At 36.5% G+C, this 17,691-nt stretch overlaps 1 protein-coding gene across 3 annotated transcripts in view; it reads left to right on the top strand.

Moving 5' to 3' along the window:
• The window catches only part of LOC142339226 (mucolipin-3-like), a 64,171-nt gene extending 47,177 nt beyond the window's left edge, over window positions 1-16,994 (top strand). For all 3 annotated transcript variants that reach the window (XM_075389082.1, XM_075389083.1, XM_075389080.1), the window contains 9 exons: window positions 1,075-1,174; window positions 2,024-2,120; window positions 2,795-2,894; window positions 6,131-6,399; window positions 8,965-9,066; window positions 11,926-12,080; window positions 12,709-12,883; window positions 13,582-13,724; window positions 16,546-16,994. In XM_075389082.1, coding sequence (XP_075245197.1) covers window positions 1,075-1,174; window positions 2,024-2,120; window positions 2,795-2,894; window positions 6,131-6,399; window positions 8,965-9,066; window positions 11,926-12,080; window positions 12,709-12,883; window positions 13,582-13,724; window positions 16,546-16,618 — 1,214 coding nt within the window. In that variant the 3' untranslated portion in view covers window positions 16,619-16,994. The remainder of the gene's footprint in view (window positions 1-1,074; window positions 1,175-2,023; window positions 2,121-2,794; window positions 2,895-6,130; window positions 6,400-8,964; window positions 9,067-11,925; window positions 12,081-12,708; window positions 12,884-13,581; window positions 13,725-16,545) is intronic.
• The last annotated feature ends 697 nt before the right edge of the window (window positions 16,995-17,691 follow it).

Below are 17,691 nucleotides of genomic sequence, written 5' to 3'. Positions count from 1 at the left end.
CGCAAGCTTTCATAATCTCCAAATAACATGAAATCATTGTCTTGTTTGGGCACCTAATAAGTGATTTCTGCTCATCTGATTTATTTTACAACAAAAAGTAAAAGATCGCTTTTCTGAATTTAAGTTTTGTTTTGAATATCTGGTTAGAAAACTCGAATGAGTTTCAAACTCGAGTTTCAAACTACAAAATAACATTCTGCTAGATGGGTTCTAGTAGTTTTTTCGGATTTTTCTGCTCATCGTTCTCTGATTTTTCGTCAGATATGGGACTAACGTTGGTAAGCATGATATGTACTTGATTTTGATTTGTTGTTTTTGTTTCTTGTCCTTGAAAATCAGACGATTTGTGCCGTAAGAACTTGTTAAAGAACAAAGCTGTTTAGCGTATTAACCGGAGGAAACGACAGTGTTTTTTATCATAAATTCATATTGTCATATTTTTATATAGCCGTACTGCATTTTTTAGACAAAAAAATTTCTCGAGTATATTCATGGTAGTGTATTAAACTATGAGGAATAGTTATTGGGGGTAACACTTACAGTTGCTAATATCACTGCTTTTCTGGAACAAATGAAGTTCATGGAAAAATATTAGATCTTCACTAGCCAGCATTCCTGAGAGCCGAGACGAAGAAGAGTTAATAATTGCTCTGAAACAAATGTTTAAGCAACTATTTGCCCCTGTCCATCATTGTATGCAATTTGTTGTCTGATCGATTTATAACTTTTTTTGGAATTTGGGTATAAAATTTTATTAATATTATGAAAACTAGATTTTGCTCTACATCTGCATTAAGTCCTTGTACAGCTGTAAGTATATGGTTCGCTGAAGCTGTTGAGGAAGCAAAATTTCAGCGATATGATTGACAATTTTGCTGTTTGGACCCCCTTATCCTGTGAGCTGCTATCGGTTAGGTTAATTTAGCTATACAAATTTTGATGGTTTCAGATCAGATCACGTTACGTTAATCAGTTAATTTAGTAGTTGTATATCACTGAGGGCAGATTTCAATTTGCATGTTATGTCTGTTAGATAAATGAGGCAACTATGGTAATGTATTTTGTTGTGCTTAGAGTACTACTATGTGTATTATTCGGACACAGTGAATGGCGAATTTGACATGGTCACCTGGGAAGGTCAAAAAGACAACGACTTTAGCCTCAACTGGAGCAGGTATAACATTGCACACTAAACATGTCAATGTAGGGAGTATATTTTTATTTCAATTGTTTTTCAATTATCCTTTAAAATGGAAGTTTCGAAACATTGTCTGCAAAAACTTGGGACAATAGACTTTTCTAGTAAAATTTTTCATGTTAATTAGGTTCAACTTTCGCTACTTGTGTTAATAATAGTTAATTGCACCAATATCAAAGCAGAGATTGCCTAACATTAAAAACTGAGATTGTATTTGAGATTGTATAGGTTGAGTCATACAGAATGACATGATTTGATTTCAACATTTAACTGATGATTGTGTCATGGTTAACTATCTTGTAACTATATTGTTTTTTTTTTCATGGAAATGCGAGCTGTAAGTTAACAAAGAATGTTTTGCTCGATGCAACAAAATTTTTTCATGTTGGATGTAGTGGAGATACACAGTATAACAAAAAGCCCGTTATTTCACCTATGAAAAAACTACTTTTTGCACTTTTCTATTACTGTCTCAATCCCAATAAAGGTCAAGGTGGTACACCGCGGCTAAATTGCTGCAATCTGCCGAATATATTTGAAAATTTGAAATTAGAGTTCTAGGAAATAAACGCAAGCTCAGGTGTCTGACAAATTTTTATGCTGAGTTTTCTTTCGATTGATGAGTTGATAGCGCGATGAAATCATCAACTTAATAATTTTTATCAGAGTTTCTATCAGAGTTTTCAATTTAGTTGTTCAGACAAACCTTATTTGAATAAGATAGGAGAGATCTGAGTGCTTTACTACATATTTTGAATCTGATGGGTCCGGCTAAGTACAGACAAACAGCCGTTTTGTCATTGAAATGTTTCAATTGTATTTCAGTTTGCTCTCTTTTGAGATCAAGTTCAGCCTGATAAATCAACACATTGGCTCTAGCAGGACATACTTCAAGCCAGTTTGCTACCTCTTCAACATATCAGTTAGTTCAGTTAAATACAGTCACAGTTCTCCTCATAGTTCATTGAAAACTTAGTTTCTAAACAGGCCATTTACTTTTCTAGTTGTTCCCAAAATAAATTCAGTCGCTTTTAGTCCTATTGGGTTTTATGCCTTTGACTGATATATTATTTTTCGTCTTTAAAAACGGGATAAAATTCGTTGTTCAGTTTTTAAGAGCTTTATCAGTCTCCTAAGTGTATTATTCAGCTGATATGGAGGCACAATATTATCACCTACCTTTATTTTCCCCTTACCCCCTATGTGATCCTCACTAAGCTCAATCTAGCTTCCATCGAAGCCGAAGCCTCGCCGAAGCCGAATAGTCGTTTGTGAGCAATTCGTTTGACATCAATGGGTTGTATTCAAAATTGTTCCAATTGTTGATTTGTTACCGATTTTTGTAACAACTGAGTGATATCATTCATGAAAAGGTTACATCAGTTAAATTTACACAAATACAGATTCCATATAATACGTTTTGAGTTTGCGGTTCTGTTTTGTTTGAAATATTGCTTGCTTTTGTTATCAATAGAATACACGCACACCCTCCAGGGTTTGATATTTGGTTGCCAAATAAATCTGTGGGACGGGTGATTTACTGGTAATGATTGAACAACTGTCAAGATATGAAATATTTTTGTTTGATTGTTGTAGATTACGTATGACAACAGTCGTCACACGGGCAAGCTACCCATCAATTCCAAGTACACTGACTCTACGACTGATTGTGTCAGCATCACTTACGAGTCATCTGGTTAGGAACCAACACTCTGCTCCAGATTAGTTTCAATATCATGCAACATACCAAATGACATAACGGAACTCCCCCATAATTTGAACAAAATTTTTGTTTATGTATTTGTGTCAACAAGCCAATGCAATATTTTGCACTTATAATGGTTTGTATTGCATAATTAAAATTTCAGCGAAATTTTGCTACATTTTTGAAAGTTGTTGGTAGGGAGAGACAAAAATGTTCTGATTTCTATAGTTACTTTTATTGAAATATAAACGGGCTTATCAGTCAGTAGTTTCAATAAAACAAAAACTAAATCTGCCAAAAGTCAACCGCAACTCAGCTCAACATTTTTTCTTTTCTTTTGTTTTTGCAGCCTCAAATTACCGACTAGAGAAGTATGTCGATGAACATTTTGCAATCAAAATAAAACAGCCTTATCCGAAAGTAAATGCAGTTTTTGTAAAAGTAGGTGCGGAATGTGCAAGTACACCTCAACCACAACGCTATTAAAAAATTAATGTTTCAAGATATACAAGGATTAATAGACTGACGGCCAAAACAAAGGAGAGTAATTCCCAAGTTCTATGTTAAGGGACTGCACAATAAAAATTGTTATATGAAAGGTTGTTACCATATAAGTACGGGCGTAAAGTTTGAACATATCTGCAGTTCGAACATAAGTTTATAAAAACGATAAATGTAAAGCCTTAATTTTTCTTTCCACAGCTGAAATTTTTCTTAAAGACTAATAGCGTAGAAATTTTGCAACTGTGAATTCATTTGGTAATCTTCCGCAAATTTTGTTTGAGGCGTTAAATTTTTGCAATATAATTTTAAAGTGTGAAGAACGGTGTTTAAACTAAATTTCGCATTTTTGATAGTGTTTTTCTGTTCATTTGCCGCAATTTGGCTTCGATCATGACTGTTTTTTTCAAGTTTTGTAATTGTTTTTCCAATTGTTTTTCCAAATTTTTCCAAGTCCAATTCAAAATTTTTGGTTTTCTCAGTGAAATTGTCTTGAATATTAATTCACGACTTTTTCCATTTATTTGTCGGACAATAATTTGTCAATTTTTATTCGTATTCTCTATCTGATTTTTTTAATAAAAAGTAACTAAGCAAATCAACTTGAAATGAACGGAGGCAATGTTGGAAAAGGAAACTAAAAATGGAACCATAATGTCAGAGATTATTGCCGGTTATTTCAATTCTTTTAACTCTTTCGAACGACGTTTGGAGCAATTATTGTAAACGTGTTGATCTTTTTAATAATCGAAGAAGAATATTGGTATTCTACAGGTTTTTAACTGAGAGTTTGTTCTTGACTTGAATTTTAACGTCTTTTTATTAGACCCTTTACATCGGACTTTCACTGCAGCTTAGTTTGTAATGTATAGTAACTCGGAGCTTCTTGTAATGTTCATGGCTGAGGCCATTTGTGAATTTTTGATCCATTATAAGTCCCTGCTTATCTAAACTACAGACTCCTACCTACCTAACTAACCCCTACCTAACGCCAACCTCTCCCCTGCCCCCCCCCCCCTCTGGGCGGGGCACCTATCTACTCCTGTCTACAACATCGCACGCCGCATCTCCTACCGACACCCCCCAACTACCTACCCTCCCTCCCAACTACGCACACCCCATTACCCCCAAAAAAACACACAAACATACACACCACACACCCTCCTGCACGTATCTACCAAGAATGATAACCCAAAATTGCGTCTAATTAACTGTTTTTCAAATTTTCGAGTTTTTGATAAGTTTTTCTTTAAGATATTTTGGAATTAGTTAAGGCTAGTAAGAGTTTACATTGCAAGATTTTTCAAGTCGTTTCGGGTACTCTACGGGCTTTGTTTTTTATGCAAATTTTTCTCTTGACCGTTTTGACTTTTCGAGTGACTTTGGCGCCCTTGACTTTTTCGTCTTGCGTGATATGGATTTTTCTCTGTTACAAGTGTCATCAGTTGAAATCAGGTGGCGGTAGTGTACTATTAAATGTCTTGAAAAGCGCGCCAAAATTGGTGTAATTTCTCGAAATTTTATTAGTGATTAGTGATTATAATGGTATATAATAACTTATAATGACGTCATTTGAAGCCCCCTCAATGGATATAGTTACTGTGCCCTCTCCTCCCCCGAGTGAAGCAGGCTGCAATAGATTTCTTCCTACGATAGTCGGTTATGTTAACTTAATCTTGGCTATCAGGTTTAATGATAATTGATATTCATAATAGTTATATTATCTCATTAGGGAGCAGCAGTAAGTCTAACTTCCATATCAATAATTTAATGAAAATAGCGCATACTTTTGTGTTTTTGTGAAAAAACAATTACTTTATTAATAAATGTCACCATCTACTTATGACATCACTTTCTTTACAATCCAAGATGGGATTGCATTTGTGCTCTGCCTTTTTTTGGTAAGATGTTTTAACACATCGTTCATGACTTTGATCTTTCAAAACGGAATAAACAGGGAAACAAAACGGGAAACAGCTTTCATTGGAGGCCCAAAGCCGACTTCAGTGGTCCTTCAAGTGCTTGGAGTGGTGCAGCTGCTGGGAATTCCTTAATTCAAGGTCAAAAGGTCATTTTCAGGAGTTTTCAGGAGTGTTAATTTAACTGTTTCTTGAATTATTTTTCTCTTCGAGCCTTTATTAAGCCCAAATTGTGCTAGAACTTTTCCATACTGTGTAAACCGATCCTATATTGTAGCCAGAATAATTGGCAGTGGCACTCTTTTTAATACTTTGTTTCCAAGAAGCTTGTTGTACTGTTGATATATGTTTTTCTGGAAGTATAAGCTATAGTGGAATATGTATTTTATCAATGTAATTTACGAACACGATATAATCCGACAAATTTTCAATGGTTCTCTGTAATTTTTTAATTTTTTTTTTTCAAAATGCGAACCGTAGCTAAATATAGTTTCCTTTTTGCCTCTCCAGTTTTTGAAAAAATGGCCAGCTGAGCTAAATGCAGTGTCAAAAATTGAATGAATGTGAATTAATAATTATAATTGATAAGTAATTAAAGCGCTTTAACTGGGTGAAAAGTGAGAAAACTTAACTGTTTTCCCTAGTAAAAGTATGAAAAAAATAGCTTAAACGGTCAGTTCTGTTTTAAACAACTTCTGAATGGTAGGCCCCATTTTTGTATGTCACCAAAAGATTTTGGCCAGTCAAATAGCCAGGCTGGCATGAAATGTCTCACTTCTTGAGTATAATTGGTTATTTTAATTTCAGATGACGGCGTGTCGTACATGGTGCTGATGACAATAATGGATTGTTGTATCACTGCCCTGGCTGTGTTCTCATTCGTACTCTGTGTCCGATCTGTGCAGCACAATTGGTACCTGCGCAGAGTCACAAAGGCAATCTGGCTTAAGAAGTTCAACAAGCCTCTCGGCAAGAAAGACGAGGCCAAGTTTGTCCAGTTCTGGTACTTCATCATAATTGTGGGCGACTGCTGTCTCATTGCGGGATCTCTTCTTAAGATTTTCGTCACATTCAGGGTGAGTTAACAATTCTTCCGTTCCTTTATTCATAATTTTATAATTTTAGTTGTTTAAGGATGGGTGCAGACAATTAACAGACAATGGAAGGATCTCATGGTTCCACTTTTTCTACCCCAACTATAATTTGTGACCAAGTTGAAATATACAGAACTTCTAATCTTTCCGACCATTTGTTGCATTTGCTTTAACTTCCCTGAGCTAATGACGCTGAATGTAATTTGCGACGCTAAAACGGTTAAACTGCACTGAGATATGTTTGTTTCCGACAACTTTTTTTCATTGCAAAGATAAAAAATTTTCTTGTACTTCCGTTTTGTTTAAAAAAATATCAATTTTTGTAATTGAAGATTTCATTGTGTCCCCCAGAAAGTTCTCTTCTTGTAGATTTCTTTTGATAAGATTGATTTTGCCCTGGTTTTTCATTATTCACGGGAATTTACTTGGCGTTTCAACTTTTCTTCGATTTAATTTTACAGGTTATTTCAGCGATTTCTATCGCATTTCTCTTCATCAAAATTTTCATATTTTTGCAACATAGTTCGTTTTAGCTTTGGTTTTATGAAGTTACTAGACGAGAAGAAATGTATTTACGTTCTTCGTTAGTTTTTGTCGAGCTTGTAAATCATTGTAGAACTGTATATATATCTATGTATCAGTAAACTGTGAGAATTAAATAGGCTACAGTCATTTTAAAGGCAGCTTTTCAGTGCTACTGTATCATGTGAATCATATTGAACAAAGTTGGAATTTTATCCAAGCCAAAATTTCTTGTTTTTTCTCTTCAATGCTTTTTTGTTTTTTCGTCAGCTAAATTTCAGAAGTGGGTGTTTATCAAAAGACAAATAAGGTAGCATTGAATGCTAATTAATTGTTCTCAAACAAAGGTCTTATGCGATTGTTCGCTTGACTGTTTTTTTCTGACCCTTTCGACGTAATAAACAGGTAACACCCGGAGGGCATTAATGGCTATTAGAGCCTTGTGGCTTACTGGATTCTGAGTATGCAATTCAGCGAAACTGATGTGGAGACATAAATTCATGGTGTGAAGGTCGGTTGTTTGACTACCTCTCAGACTTAATCCTCTGCCCGCACAGCAGCCTGCTTCAGCCCACCGCACCCCCCCCCCCCCCCTCCCGCACACGTCGTGCCACCCGTAACCCAGAGCGCTCAAGCCATCCGTGCGCTACTCCTCGCCCCTACCCCCCCCCCCTCTCCATGAGCCCCCCCCCCCCTCCGTGAGCCCCCCCCCCCTCGACGCGCTCACACCACACCCCAATTAAACTAGGGCCAGCCTCCCTAAATCGTAGCTAGCTATTGACGAAAACAAGCTCTCTCGCCTGTCGTTTGAGAACAGTTATGTTTGAAATTTTTCATAATGTTTTTTTTTCTAGTTTTGTTCTAAATGGTGCACAAAATATGTTCCTAGTCGTTTTTAGGTGTACTATGGCTGCTCAATGAAATTTCTTTGAATTGTAGTTCTGGACTTGTCCTGCTATTTTATTTTGTTGCTCCGTCGGATGTTGGATGTTTGTATTACATTTTTTCACGCCGTAAACCGCAGACCAGATCAGAGCCGTAGACCTCTCGCCAGTCATTTGCAGTCGTTTGAGAGCAGTTCACTCGACGTTTGTCAGTTATCTTTTCATTTTGATTCGTTTGGTTAAGTATTTTTGTTTAAAACTTCCTGGTGCGGAATATTATTAAAAGTCGCAAATGTTTTGGTTGAGTTATTTTGTATGCTAAATTTCTGAGACATTTTGACTGCTAGTTCGTAGAAAAATTTCAAAAAAAACTTTGTAAGGGGGTCAGAACTAAATGTATTACCTGCAGAATTTGGCGTAATGTGAAAAATTGTGTATGCTATGGACTAGTTAGAAAATGCTCTTTTATTTAAAAAAATGCTTAGTTTAAAGAAACTGAGTTTTAAATAGCTATTGATTGATTCGATGTTGTCACAATCCGCTTCATCATTTTGGACTGTTTGCTTGGGGGAATTTTGGCCTGGTTGATAGCAGAAAGTGCTCTCATGACACTTACTGTCAAATTTTTAGTATTTGCTAATTTGAAATTACTTAATAAACAAGCTTGCCTGTTTTGCCCGAAGTAACTCAAAAGGTTTATTTAAGTCTCTGAAAATAGACAAATCTCATTTTGATTGGACGTTTTCATAGTTGTATTATAACATAGATTTTCCTTCGTTCAATTAGTTTTTAGCTCGGATTAAAGGCTAAAGTAGCTATTTATGGTCAAAGTAGTTTTATAACTTAAGTCTCAACGTAAGTGTTTTTCTCAACAGGCAATTTCAATTTTAATGTCGGGTCTTAACATTAAGTAGAAATTTAGAGGCATTATAGAAGCTAATTTAAACAATAAGCATTTGATTGGCAGATTGTGAAACTGTACAATAAATAAGTGAGCTATCTCTTTGTGCTGATGATGTGCATATATTCATCAACCATCTACATATTATCTCTTCTCCTAATTAGGAAATGCCCCCAAGTCAAGTTTGTTCAATAGGAGTGGGTCTGGCACGGCGTAAAGGTAGCCTACTTTTTGTTTTAGGTGACACAGGTGTACACAGTGTGTGCAGTATTGCTGGGTTGTGCCACAATGATTGTGTGGATCGGAGTTCTCAAGTACCTCAACTACTTTCACACGTACAATGTGAGTAATTCTCTGATAACTTCACAAACGTGAACGTGAGAAGAAACGCAATCGGGGAAAGATATTGTGTGTTTTTTATATAAGGCACTCAAATGTTTAAAAATGTACTATGGCCTCTGCATAGTCACTGCATTTTTCTACAATGGTCAGAATTTGGTCAATTGTCTTGTAGAAAGTCTCGTAGAAAAGGAATGACAACAAATCAGCAAAAGTGGGTAGGTTGTGAATTGAGTAATCAGTGTCGAAAATGAGTGGGTTGATCCGACTTTAATCTTTCTTCCTGCTGCTGGTCAAAATAATCAGTAAATTTGATAGCTTCACAAAGGTATCACGCAACCAAGTAAAACTCTTTTTTGATGTCGCTACTAATTTGTACGCCATTAGTCGCTTGTACTAATTCATGTCAACTACGAGCTTGAGAACAATTCATTATTGATCTAGCTTATAATATTTAATTCTGAACAATCAGAATAAAACTCACCATTGATTTTAAAAAATATGAAAACTCTCTGCAAAATGTATTTTGGGTTAGATTGGTCACCAGATTGTATTTTTTGGTTTGATGGGTTGACATTAACAGCTCTGAAACAAAATCTATTTTCATTTTGTTGGTATTTGAGGTTTTTTCGGCCGTTTTTTTTCTGCCCGTTTTTCGTCTGATCAACAAATTTTGAATTTTTGCCTTGAGAAACGGGATAATCTGTTAAATCCCGATGGCATCAAGTCGAGCAGTTCACTAAAAGCCTTACTATTCTCTGTATACCAGTTTTGCGGATACTCCTTTGGACACATAAATGGAGGGAGTGAAGAGTAATTCTTGGGAGCTTTAGGCCAGGCCCCCCTGGAACTCTTTTGTGTTGTAGCCAATTTACGCCGTAAAGGGAACTTTTAATGTGGTTGGGATACCACTTCCACTTTCGTGCTTCCTTATCCAGTGAAAATGAGCTCCCTAGACTTTAGCTAGCTGCTGTTACTGTTATCCCGTTACGCCCATTGTTGGGCCTGGGTGCTGCGTCTCTGACGCAGCGTCCCCCCTCTTTAAGTTGTCCCACGCTCGGGCACGTTAAGAGAGGGGTTTCAATGCGTCGTAGTCGGAAAACTCGAGACGCAGTTTTTGATAGCCTGTTGATGAACGTGGGGGTCGGCTGTTCTCCCACGCTTTGATGAAGGGTGGGTTTTCCAACGTGTCGCGGTCGCGACTTGCGTTGTTTTCTCCCCTCCCTCGCATTGCTCCGGGTTTTGCTTTCCGCGCTTCTTCCCACTGGCAGGGACCGGAACACCAAGAAGCGAATTTAGCTAGCGATTACGAAAACCATCCCCTCGTCTTTAAAAGCAATTTGTGAAAAAAGTGGAAACTTCGTAATAATAGTTTTTGCCATTGTTTTTTTTCGCACCCATGAACTCTAGAAGTATTTATGACGCCTGTATGAAAAAGTTTATCCTCGGTTATTTTTCATCATTTTAGATCTGACAAAGATGTATTATCGGCACTTATAAGATTATGTATGGCCTAACAAAGGCTGTTCGACACTGTGTCAGGTATCGTTTTTTTTATAGTTTAAGATACGGATAAAAGAATTTTATCTTGTAGTTGACAAAATTTTAAAATATGAAGAAACTTCATATTTGACACTTCAGATCAAAAACGATAAAATGTTGACTGGGGATAAGTTTTCTCACGCAAGATTCATAAGCACGGACAATCGACTGGCGAGAAAAACAGCGGCAAAAACTGTTACTGTACAATAAAAATTTTCAAACTTAGTCTTACTTGATAAAAAATTCTGTTATTAATAGCCGCACAGCGATAGCTAGGGCTATTATTGGCCTTCTCTTGGTTTTTTACAATTCAAAGAATTTGAATTGTATTGGGGCGCTGTTTTTTTTTTTAAGATCTGTTCACACATTTTCATGATTTTTGAAGTCAAATTGGAGTAGTGATTTTGGTCACGCCGAAACAGGAAATGGAGCGAAAAAGCGAGTGGTTTTGCGGCGTGAATTTTTTTCGCTCTAATTTTAAATTAGAGTGAGAAAACGGTGTTTGAACAAAAATTCGGTTTCTCGGTAGTGGTTTTTTTGTTCACATGCGGCAATTTCACTCCGATTTTTACTGTTTTTTCGATTTTTTGGATCGGATTTTTTTCTAACTAGTTTTCCCAACCCATTCACTGCCCATTCTGGACCTAGCTTTTTGTTAGAATCAAAATTACATATCTCACTAGTGGTTTTTTGTTCTCCCTAGCAGCATTTTGAAATTGATTTTCTGTTTTTTTTTTTGTTTTTTTTTCATCTGATTTTTTCGAAATGGTTTTCCCAATTCACTCATTGTCCGTTCTAGGTCTAGTTGTTTGTTAAGTCAATGAAAATTCTTTGAATTGTACGTCAGGACTTGTCCTGCTATGTTTTTTTATTTCGTCGTCATGATTTTTGTTACGACCATATGACGTCACAGCCACTTTTTGTTCATTCGTTCATGCAATTTCAACTGAATTGCACGCGTGACGTCATTTTTCGCTCTTAGTGGAGCGAGTTTTTTGTTCATTCGCGTGATTAAATTTTTGGTCACACTTGACTTACCTCACTCTCAAAAATGACTTCCTCACTTTGAAACTGACTTATATTTACTTTAATTCAAAGAGATAAGGTCAAATGGGTGTGTGTCACTCTAAATGAAGGTTATTTGAGATCAGCTAATAGAGGCAGCAATAACTTATACAGATTTTTAATCAAAATATAACAGATAAGCTTTCAATCAAAAGACAATTTTTTTTATCTGTCTTTTTTACTGTTTTTCATTTGGATTTGCCTTCTATGACAGTTGTGGACAATGTTCATTTGTGTTCCATCATGTGTTGACAGGCCCTGTTACTGACTCTTAAGTATTCGATGCCGAATGTGTTGCGATTCTTGTTCTGTTGTCTCTTCATCTACTTTGGATTTGCTCTGGCAGGATGGGCTGTCTTTGGACCATTCCACTACAAGTTCCGCACATTTGTAGCTACCATGGAGACCATGTAAGTTATTCTCTTGCACTGAAAAGATAATTCATGCACAATGGAAGGTAGTCCATTAAGGCCTGCACTATTTTAACCCCTTTGTGTATGTTATTTCACGTCGTTTTATAAATTGTAGATATTGCTAGCAGGCAACGGCGGATTTTTTCTATAAGACATGGGCAGGTATTAATGGAAGAGATTGCCGCATCAAGTACAGTTGCCCCCCCCCCCCTGTGTGATATATTGTCTTCGGTTTGAGGGTGATACATTTTTGGTGGACATTTATGAAGAGGTATTTAGTTGAGAACTCGTAGGAACTGTACTTGATGTCTGTTGCATCGTGGTATGATTGATTTTTTTTGATTGATTAGAGATAGGTTTTTTTTTCATTCGGTTCATTATCATTACACAATGCTGTGCATTTTCCTTGCTTGTCATGCACATTCGCACAATCTATGCAAAATCTTGGAATTAGTAAATTGAAAAATCCGCGTGGTAACAAATTAACAACAATAACGATGGTTTAGAATCTGCAGCAGAATTCAACGGAATTGTTGCAGAGGTAAAACCTCGTCCGCATTTTGAAATTTTTTTATACAATTTCTTAACAAGAGGCCAGAGTGAGGGAATTGTGTTGTTTGTTGAGGTACTCTTTGATCAACGGAGATGACATGTTCGAGACATTTGCTCAGATGAGGAGAGTTAGCACACTAGTGTACGTCTTCAACCAGATATGGCTGTATGTGTTCATTGGACTTTTCATCTACTGTGTTCTCTCTCTATTCATCGGTATCATCACAGAGACATATGAACAGATCAGGGTCAGTTGTATTCCCTTATATAGGCATTATATATGACCAATGTAATGTCGTTTCCGTCGTTTTTGTCGCAATTTCTAACTCTGAATCGAGGCACTTGTTTCATTGCGCGCCAGCGGTGAAGCTCATAAAATTTTTAAAAAATCTATCGAAAAGTATTTTTTCGAATCAAGCTTTTCAGTTTGTCGTATGACCGGACTTTGACTTTTTCAAAAGTAGTTTAGATCAGAAATTATGGCAGTGAAATTATTATTCTTTGCTGTGTAATTTTAAACACAGCTCAGCCCCCTTTGCGCATTTCCATGGTCTGATCAAACAAGGTTTACGGAGTACACGTCTATTTAGGAAAATTTTTATGAAATGAGAGACTGAAAGCATTTTGGAAAACATATGAATGAAGTTTACGAGTAAGTTTATCAATGTTTACAGTGATGCGAGATTCCGAAGTAAGCAAACCATCGTATAAATTCAACAGCGCCAAACTTTGCAGTTTACTGAATTGTAATGATATGTTTATCTTACTGATATTTTGATAATGTTTTTCTATGATTTCACAAACCTTCTCAGTCTTTCCTTTTAGCGTACAGATTTTTTCCAGGGGCGAGGATTTCGTTCCTTCAAAATTAGAGTTGCGTTTGGGGGTATGACCCAAATTATTAATACTGCGTCCTGTTTGTTATGTGGCCTTTGATTTTGTCTAGAATTCTCGTGAGAAGGGTGGCCATCCTGAATTGACTGAGATGGAACAGTTCTTCCTCGAGGCAGTTAGAGACAAAGACCTCATAGAATCAATCAAGAAGATGAAACACAGCAGGGCCTTCATATGCATATGCTGCATGCCAGAGTTAGTTTATCAACTATCTATTTTATGGAATGAAATTGCTCAAATTTCAATTTCACCAAATTAGATCACTCCTGATTATTCAATGATCCTGTCAAACAATGTCATGTTTTAATCTGAAAAGTAGCGAGTAGAATTTATCTTGGACAAAAGTAATATCACCATAATTAATATCTGATTTATTGCTCTCGAACTTTGAAGCGATTGTTGTGAACGTGTTGGTCTTTTTTATACAAAATTTTTGCTTGATCGTTTTTGTTCTAGAACATTCTTTGACTTCTTGAGTGACTTTTCCACACTTTAATTCTTGATTTCTGAGTGATCTAAGTTGCTCTTCTAAAATAGAGTTCGTTAGTAAAAGTGATTGTGAGCGAAATGTTATCGAAAGCATTATGACTGAGTTGGTAAGATGCCAGGGTTTGAACCCCCTGTGGGGAGGGGTTTTTCGTTCCTATAATACATTTCTAAACTACACCCCCTCTAAATTAAGTTGCGCCTGCCTCCTTCGAGAACAATTCATCCCACGATTTTCTGTTTATCAGTAGCCGCGAAGCGTCAGCTGAGGCTATTATTGTTCTCGGTTTTGTACAATTCAAAGAATTTTAATTGTATTGCGGCGCTGTCTTTTTTTAAGGATCTGTTCACACATTTTCCTGATTTTTGAAGTCAAATTGGAGTAGTGATTTTGGTCAGGCCGAAACAAGAAGTGGAGCGAAAAAACCAGTGGGTTTGCGACGTAAGATTTTTTCGCTCTAATTTTGAAATAGAGTGAGAAAACGATGTTTGAACAAAAATTCGCTTTCTCGCTGGTGGTTTTTTGTTAACATGCCTCAATTTCGCCTTGATTTTTAGTGTTTTTTGATTTCTTGGATCGGATTTTTTTTCTAAATGGTTTTCCCAATCCATTCATAGTTCGTTCTAGGCCTAGTCTTTTGCTTGAACCAAATTTCCACTTCTCGTTAGTGGTTTTTTGTTCACATATGGGAATTTCGCTTTGATTTTTACTGTTTTTTCGATTTTTCTATCTGATTTTTTTCTCAATGGTGCTCCCAATTCACGCATAGTCCGTTCTAGGTCTAGTTTTTTTTATTAAGTCAATGGAAATTTTTTGAATTGTACGTCAGGACTTGTCCCGCTTTGTTTTTTTTATTTCGTCGTCAAGATTTTTGTTACGACCATATGACGTCACAATCACTTCAAATCTGCTTTGTGTTTATTCGTTCATGCAATTTCAACCGAATTGCGTTCGTGACGTCATCTTTCGCTCTTAGTGGAGTGAGGTTTGTTTTGTTCTTTCGCGTGATTCAATTTTTGGTCACACGTGACTTACCTCACTCTCAAAAATGACTTCCTCACTTTGGAATTGACTTTGCTTTAATTCAAAGAGATAATTCAAATGAGTGCTCGTCACTCTAATTGAAGGTTACCTAAGGGCAGCTATTGGTAACAGCAATAAGTTATACAGATTCGTAATCAAAGTGCAACATCTCAGCCCATAATGAAAAGAGTAAGTTCTTTTTGGTCTGTCTTTTTACTCTTTTTGAGACTACAGGTCTAGAAAGCTATGGCGGCTATTTTCTGGCAATCTACTAGCTATGTTTTTCTTTTTCAGTAGCTGTGAAGCGATGCTAGGCTATTTTATTCGCATCATGGCCTTTTGCAATTCAAAGAATTAGGATTTTAATGGAGCGCTGTCTTGATGGTAATTTTGATCACACCACATCAGGAATTGGAACAAAAAAGTGGATGGCTTTACTCGATAGTGGTATTTTCTTCACATACAACAAATTAAACTGTTTTTACTGTCCCGCTATGTTGTTGCTGCTTAATTTTTTTAATACATTTCTTTGTCGTAAACTTCAGACCAGAGCAATTTGATTCATCTTTTTATGCCGCTCTCCAATTGCTTTTATATGCGTGTCATCCATCATTCGTTACACTCGATGGCAGTGGGGTTTTAGCTGAACTGCGTGTTCAGGTTGATTGATTAGTTGAACTGCGTGAACGTTTTTCTGTGATTAATTGCTCTCGAACGAAGTTCGTAGCAATTAATGTAAACGGGTAGGCCTGACCGTTTTTTGCTTGACCGTTTTTGCGCTTTTTTAAAACCTTCTTTGACGCTTTCGCTCTCCATTTTTGACTGATCTCTATTGCTCTCACTTCGAAGTAAAGCTTGCTGAATAAAATCGATTGCAGCATAGCAACAAGAAGAGCCTGATAGGCGAGTGTGCAGTGCTTCTGGTGAGGGATCGGCAGGTCCCTGGTTCGAATCCCGGCGCGGTTAAATATTTTTGCACCCTGAAAGAAAAATTAGTCGAGGCTACGGCCTCTGAATTAAATTGCCTCGTCTGTCGTTCGAGAGCAATTCTTCCTACATAAGTCGGTTTATGTTCATAAATTTGAGTTCCAAGGACCTTTTAAGACCAATCTTTTGGTGACTTAAGGGTACTCTAAATTTTTTGAAAGTCAATAGAGAAGGGTTAGCACTGAATGTTGATACTAATAAAGCCTCGCGGCTATAATGTAATGAGCACTTCGTATTTCAAAAAAATATAATTTAAAAAATCAGAATGTTTTGAATAGGTTTTACAGATCAGGTCGGTGACAGCATCAACTCAGGTCCTTATTTGTATGTATTCTACGGCACAAAAGTCTATTTCTCGGTTGTTTTGGATCACCTCGAAAATTGGCTGAAGTTCTTTTTGTCAGATTTTATTATCAAGGTGCTGTTAAGGGAACACCAGCGTGTTAAACCACAATGATGCTGTGAAGCAAAAATGGTACTGAATATTGTTGCAGCTAATCTTATGTCTAACTTATTTAGTGGTTTTGACGACTTGGCGGCAGTGCACGTGGCAAGCAATATAAACAACGACAACAACAACACATCAGCTTAACAAATGATTAACAGTCGTCCTCTTCTGCCAAAGAACAACTCAACAATCCACTACCTAATTAATCTACAGTGACTTCTTTAATGCCAAAAAGCAGTTGTTGCCCTTGTCCATGACTCGCCGTCACCAAATTTAGTTCTCTGTCACAATAACTCTGGATCTATCATAGCTCAGGCTATGAATAATTTTTAACAATTTTGTTCAATACTTTTATGGCCAAGAACGTTTTGCTTATTTCACATTTGCCAATTATTGGTTTTAGATTTCATTCTAGTTATCTTTCAGACAAATTTTAAATGAGTTGATGTACATGTGTAGCTGTGCAGTCTGTGCTCTTGAAATTTTATTTAGATTAGTTGAAATTGATTCTTTTGATAAAGTTCCTGTGTTAAAGAGAACAACCCAATTTCGAGAGCTTACGATCAATTCAGAGATGCTGGTTCGAATCCAGTACTTGCTTATTTTTTAGGGCTGCGAAACTAAGTGGAGCGAATGAATTATTGGAGACATTGTGGCGTTTTTTCGTATTCGAAATTATTTGCAAATTTTACAATTGAGGACTAATTTTTTTTTGCCATGTGATAGAGTAGTGGATGAGAAACAAAATAATAGCTATTTGTCTTTTAAATTTTACCGCCTTTTGCAAGTTCCCGCTGAATGGCTTACAATTTGGTTAACAAATATATTAAAACCCAACGGTTGGTTGATCAAAAATTTGTATGTCCATAGAAAGATATATTGAGTTGACGTTTTTAGAGCAAACAAAAGAGGGGTTAACCGTACTCTTCCCGGAGAAAATCGCTGCAAATTTTCAATTTTATAAAATTCTCGCCCATAGATTAGTTGGAGTCATTTTTTTGAAAGCAGAGGACAGCTAACCACATTGGCAACTAATTCGAATTCATCGGGATCCCGAAAGATTGGTAAAATTTTTTTCACTTTTTTCCGAAAACTTTGAAAAAATAAATTGTTTGCAAAAGCAACAAGCCAGAGTAAAAAAAACTCTTTGTTGATCAACTGATTGTTTTTCGCCCCACTCCCCAAATTACACAGTAAACGATTGTACGCGCGCCCGG

The sequence above is a fragment of the Convolutriloba macropyga genome, chromosome 5 (assembly GCF_964194025.1).
Source record: "Convolutriloba macropyga chromosome 5, txConMacr16.3, whole genome shotgun sequence".
NCBI classification, from domain to species: domain Eukaryota; kingdom Metazoa; phylum Xenacoelomorpha; order Acoela; family Convolutidae; genus Convolutriloba; species Convolutriloba macropyga.
This window is presented reverse-complemented; position numbering and strand designations above follow the sequence as displayed.